This window comes from Geospiza fortis, unplaced genomic scaffold (genome assembly GCF_000277835.1).
Source record: "Geospiza fortis unplaced genomic scaffold, GeoFor_1.0 scaffold1048, whole genome shotgun sequence".
Classification (NCBI taxonomy): Eukaryota; Metazoa; Chordata; class Aves; order Passeriformes; family Thraupidae; genus Geospiza; species Geospiza fortis.
In genome coordinates this window covers 306,676-313,097 of record NW_005054619.1, presented here as the reverse complement: position 1 = coordinate 313,097, position 6,422 = coordinate 306,676, and the positions used below count along the sequence as shown (strand labels likewise).

Here is a 6,422-nt window from a genome sequence, read left to right as displayed (position 1 = left end):
CCCTACACAATAAATACATATTCTATGTATTTATTACAGAAAGATACAATTGTAACAGAACAGTTCTTTGCCCTTGTTGAAAAAGCCTCCAAAATACACATAAATAAGATTTCATTCAAATACCCAAGGAACAGCTATTACTACAGAACAGGGTCTAGGAAGCAGCATAGTATGATGTCTGCCAGGTGCTCATGGGGTCACCAGGAGACTGGATTTTCAATACTCCAGGACCAGACAAGCTCCTAAGTGATGAACAGATACAGTTATCCTAGTAATTTTATTTTTCCTACATATCATCAGCAAAACAACATGCGAAAGCAATGGTTTTGCAAACACTATAAGCTCGGGATGCTGATGAGGGAGTCAGCTGTCAGACTGCGCCTAAAGACCTCTGTTACCTAATATACTATGAATAATTCATATAGTCTGCTTTCTTTTGCACTTTTGGGTGAATCCTATGCTCTAAAAGCAGCTCCCTAGTGACAGACACTACAGAAAACAGCCCCTTTTCTCTCCTCCTTTAAATACCTGACAAAAAAGCAACTTTCAGCACTAATGTTTGAACAATAAAATGCTGAAAGCACTGCAGGGGAACAGGAATGTACTTTGTGGCATTGTTCAGTTTTACTTCCACCTTTATATACCGAGGAGCAAGGAACCTGCAATCTCCTTTTTGTTGCACTTTGAACTGTTATGAGAATGTCAGGCATTTCTTTTACACTTTTAACAATTACAAGAGCATTTAATTAAGATATTCATTATCAAATCTTGAAAAGAAAGATCACCCAGTTTTGATCTCTCACTTTTTTTTATTAGTCGTATCACACAGCATACATTTACATATTAACTATAATAGCATAAAATGGTAAAAGGAATTAATTTAAAATTAGATTTCAGTAGTGGAGGTGAAACTATCATCTCAATTTGCTATGATCATGACCAAACATAAACCTCCAAATGCTCCAGAATACTAGTAGATTAATTTGATCCAAGTAGTATTTTTAATTTAAATGCTGACTATACTTTTCCTCAGTTACTACATCATTTTTCTAAAAAATAAATACCATAAACAAGTGTTTCTATGCTTATAATACCTTTTTATTGTATTTTACTAAATTGAAAACTGTCCTCTGAAATAGCTGAAGATAAATTTGCAGGTAGAACACCTCACAGTCTTCTTCAAAACATGAGATTCTTTGGGAAACACTGAAATAGGATTCTTCATGGTAGAGATTACCATAGCTCCTATATATATGTTTGGAAATGTTTGGTTTGTGCTATGCCCATGTCACTTTTTAAAGCTAGAGCAAATGAGGTGACACTAACTTCAAAGCAGAAAGAAATTAAAATTACTTATTTATTCATTCAAGCTTTAGAAAAGTTCTTCAGTTTGGATATATTGTAGAATGAGCTGGCTTGGAAGGCACCTTAAAGATCATTTTGTTCCAAACCCCCTGCCATGGGCAGGGACATCTTTCACTAGATCCGGTTGCTCAGAGCTTCATCCAACCTGGCCTTGAACACTTTCAGGGATGTGGAACACTTTCAGGGATGTGGCATCCATAACTTTTCTGAGCAACCTGTTCCAGTGCCTTACCATCCTCACAGTAAAGAACTTTTTTTTCCTAATATATAATTTAAACCTACTGTTTTTCAGTTTAAGCCCTTTCACATCTTGTTCTGTCACTATATGCCCTTGTAAGAAGTCTCGGTCCACCATTCTTTTAGGTTCTCTTCAAGTATCTGAATTAGGGTACCCCAAAGCCTTCTCTTTTCCAGGCTGAACAAACCCAATTCTCTCAGCCTTTCATAAGAGACGTGCTCTGTCCCTCTGATCATCTTAGTCTCTCTCCTCTGGACCCACTCCAGTGAGCAGTTCCATGTCCTCCCTGTGCTGGGACCCCAGAGCTGGATGCAGGGTTCCAGGTGGGCTCTCACCAGAGCAGAGCAGAGGGGCAGAATCCCCTCCCTCCCCTGCTGCTTTGGATGCAGCCCAGGACCCGTCTGGCTCTCTGGGCTGGGAGTGCCCATGGCTGGGTCATGTCCAGCCTCTCACCCAGCAGCATCCCCAAGTCCTTCTCACTGGGCTGCTCTCCATCTGCTCATCCCCAGCCTGTGGTTGGTACAACCCAGGTGCAGCACTTTGTGTTTGGTCTTGTTACACCCCATGAGATTACATACAGGCCCATTTCTCAAGCTTTTCCATGTCCCTCTGGATGCCATCTTGGTCTCTGAAGAACTTTTAAAACTGATAAAGGTGCTTAATAAATGGCATTTGTTTATTTCATAGTTACACATGCAGTGAGATAGACAAATATTGTGAAAATGACAAAAGGAAACTGGGAAATTAACAGATGTAGCTGGGGAGCAAAGTGACATGCTGGAGGGCACATGCTACCTTGAAATGTATTTTTATAGGCTGGAGAAATTGGCCAACAGGAACTATTTAAAGTTCCAAGGCAAATGTGAAGTCTGGAAAAGAGTAACTCCATGGATCAGGACACTCTGAGACTAATTGGTTGCAATCAGATTTGCAGCAAAAAAAGTGAGGTTGTGGTGGACACATATATAATACCCATAGCGTTCTTAGCCAAAAAGGCCTATGGCATGCATGGCTAAGAAAGCAACTGGTGAAACTAGTGAAGTGATTCTGCTCCTCCACTCAGAAACTGTGACATTTATATCAATTCCTGGGCCCAGTTTTGGGCATGTCAGTGCCAAACACAGACAATGACAACATGATGATCAGGTCTTGGTGAAAGTCATGATGACCAGTAACTTGGAGATAACTGCATAAAAGAGGTGGCAGAACTAGACTTGTTCTTCTTTAAAAAGAGAAAAGTAAGCAAATACCTTACCGCTGCGTCTAACTACTTCCTGAGAGTGGACAGGAAGAGTCCAACATCTCCTCAAGAAGCAAAGTGGAAGAGCAAAAGACCAATGGGACCAAGATGCAACAAAGAAAACTCAACCAGACATCCAGAGGAAGTTCTTCATCACAAGGACAGTCAAACACTGAAGCAGAAACTTAGAGGAGCTGTGAAATCTCCACACTTGGAAGCTGGTACTGCAGCAGGTGACCACCAGACAACCTCCAGAGTCCTCTCTAAACTTAAAACTATTCCTCAATTTTATGCTTTAGCAGAAGAAAGCATAAAGTCTGCCTGCTGATGCTACAGAAACCTAATTGTTTATATTCATTTGTACTGGATCTGTTCTCTCAACACACTTGATTCACTGTTGTACATTCAAAACAAAAACCAGAGCTTACTCCTATATGTATTAAAAGGACAACTGCATTGTTGAACCACAAAACCTTTTATGAATTGCACAGATAATATACCTATTCAAAGCATAGGGTAAGATTATTAGTATGCATTGGATGGATTTCCCTAAGCGCCAGTACAGTTTCAGATTTTTCTCTGTTGTTTCTTAGGACATGTTCCTTTTATCCTTGCTGAATTTACTAAGAATTGTTCCAGTCTCTGGGTACTTATTCTGAGATTGCTTTGTTCCACTACCACCACCACTAAACAGAAGAAAAAGCCTGTCTCTCATGCTGCCTCAGGGATATACATCAGCTTATGTAACAGATTTTCACCAATTTGACAGGAAAGGAACTGATTCTCACAAATAATCCAGACTTGCCAGTATCATGCTGCAGACCTTGTTGCCTCTCATGGGGATAAATAGTACTTGGGCATGATAAACACAAACTACCCTTACTCTTCAATGGGCAGCCTAAAGAAATAGATGGGTCATATCAAGGGTTTTGTTTCAGTGCCACACAGGCTTACTCATGTCACAGAAAGCATCACAAGAAAAGCAAAGTTACACACTGCTGGCAGAGACCAACACTATACCAACATCAAAAGTGCTCACTAGACGCTGTATATAGTACTGTGTACGACATTTTAGATTTGTACTAGAAAAATAGATTGAAACTGGTGTAGTTAGAGAGACCTACTTACTGGGGGAGGCACACTGCAAACTGGAAGGTGCTGGCCACTGAAAACCACCGAGCACCCCGGGACCTGCTGCGTGCTGCAGGCTGGAATGTGCTGGCCTGTGCAAAGTGGTATCCCATGTGGAGCCACAGTTGTCACTGTGTACGAAACAGGAACTGTGCCCTGATGGATCTGCAGCAAAAGGAAAAGTATTTAATAACTTACTGTAAAGTGTTAACACTCTTGAGAGCACAGTAAGACAACAAGCTTTTATTTACACATCAGAAAAATAATATATTCACAAAGGAAGTGTAATAGGAGGTGCATGGCTGTAATTTCTGTTCATTAAAATGTTTTAATCAATGAATGTTATTTATTGATAAAATTCAGAATTTCTGGGTAAAAGGGATCTCTCAGCTTAACATGTCAAAACTTCAGAGGCACCTTAGTCACTCAGAAGCACATCAGACTATTAAACCTGCCTACCCTCCCTTCTCTCTCCCAAGTTAATTATGAAATTAACCTTCTTATGAAATAAGAAGGCAGTAACTCCCACATAAAAAGCTAATCTACAAGCAGCTCAAGAATTTTCTCAGTTCTGAACGGACTGACTCAGTACTAATTCAAGAGACTTGTATCTTTAAGCAACAAAACAATTTTCCAGATTTTCTTTCTTCCTAAGAGACCACTCTCTTGATTCACTTTCAAGCCAGCATTTAAGCTAAATTCCTAACGTAACTAACAGAACAGCTAACTAGAAAGCCGAAAAGGAAAAGTTAACATGACTAAGAGGCAGTCCAGATTCATATTAGGAAACCATATAATCAAATTTTCTAACTAGTGGCAATCTGTAAAATTTAATCAACAAACCAAGATCCAACGGTATTCTGCACCTAGAAACCACATGGGATGTTTATTTGTTTGAAATTTTGTTGTTGGTTTTGTTGGATTCTTTTAACACTGAACGATCTTTTAACATTTTCATGCTCTAATAAAACTGAAAAGGCTTAAGAGTCAGGAACCACAGATTAATTGAAAGACATTATTTCAAAGCACTCTCTTTCTTCAAGATCAGCCAAAACAGAACCTTCTTATTTAAAACAGAACAAGAACAGCTCCTCATGAAGGTGAGAAGAGCAAAGAGAGCTAAACTACCAAATTGGTAGTGTGCAGCCAAATAAAGAAACCAAAATAGAACACAGATCACTGAACACAGGTTAAAATCTCAAACATCAATAATGACAGAAACCAGGTTCAGGAAAGACACTGAACTTGAACCAGTTCTGGCTCTGCTACGAAAAGCTGGGCTTAAGTGCAGTGCTATATGTGATCCTGGAATGTTTGTTGCTCATAATAATAATAAAGAAATGACTTCTCAAAATGTTCATGCCCCTGAATTGGAAAGTAGCACCATGGAAGACCTCAGTTAGTCTGGAAATACATCTAACCATAGACTGTGTTTGGCAGTGGAATGGAAAACTGTTCAGCCAGACTTGTAATGAGCTTGCAACATAAAGCAAGAGCATTTTCAGATCTCCAGCAGACGAGCTCCTAAAAATGTAAGTTTGTGAGATGCTAGAATGGCACTGGCTTCCGTCCTTTCACTTGGTCCCATATGCAAATACTTCCCTGCTGAGAACTGCTCTGCACACACAGTATGACACACTAGTGCTATGCATCTGCACTGAATGCCAAGCAGTTTTTAAGCACAGATGTTATAACTGCATTCTGTGCATGTGCAGCTCCTGATGTGGACATCTATTATCTACTCGCGGCTATGCAGCAAGCAGTGTATTTGTGCTATGGCCTGTTAATTTAGAAGACAACAACAAAGGTTACCTCAACAGGATCACAGTATCATTTACGCTGGAAAAGACCACTAAGTTCATCAAGTCCAACCATTAACCCAGCACTGCCACCCCTAAATCATGTCTGTAATTGCCACACTACGTGTCTTTTAAATACCACCAGGCATGCTGACTCCACCACCTCCCTGGGAAGCCAGTTCCAATGCTTGACCACCCCTTCAGTAATTTTTCAAAATATCCAGTCTACACTACCCTTGCGCAATTTCCTCCTGTCCTGTCACTTGTTACTTGGGAAACCAATGCCCAGGTTACAACCTCCTTTCAGGTACTTTTAGAGATTGGGAAAGTCTTCCCAGAGCCTCCTTTTCTCCAGGTTAAACACACCCAGCTCCCTCAGCCACTCCTTATGATCTGTGCTCCAGATCCTTCACCAGTTCCACTGCTCTTCCAAGGACGTGTTCCATCAACACAATGTCCTTGTAGTGAGAGGCCCAAAACTTCTTTTACAGATTCTCAGTTACAGAATTCTATACAAAGTGCTGTCACAGAGAGGAATTATTTACTTTCTGGACCAACCTGAATATAATTTTTTCATATAATTTAAGGAGGAGTTGATTAGGCTTGGAGAGTTAATTTAGTTACGCAACAAAACTATTGCGATTCCTGC

The 6,422-nt window shown here is 40.1% G+C and overlaps 1 protein-coding gene across 2 annotated transcripts in view; it reads right to left on the bottom strand.

Moving 5' to 3' along the window:
• The window catches only part of RNF38 (ring finger protein 38), a 96,986-nt gene that overhangs the window by 26,938 nt on the left and 63,626 nt on the right, over positions 1 to 6,422 (bottom strand). For both annotated transcript variants that reach the window (XM_005430340.3, XM_031064721.1), the window contains one exon: positions 3,972 to 4,139. In XM_005430340.3, the coding sequence (XP_005430397.1) occupies positions 3,972 to 4,139 (168 nt within the window). The remainder of the gene's footprint in view (positions 1 to 3,971; positions 4,140 to 6,422) is intronic.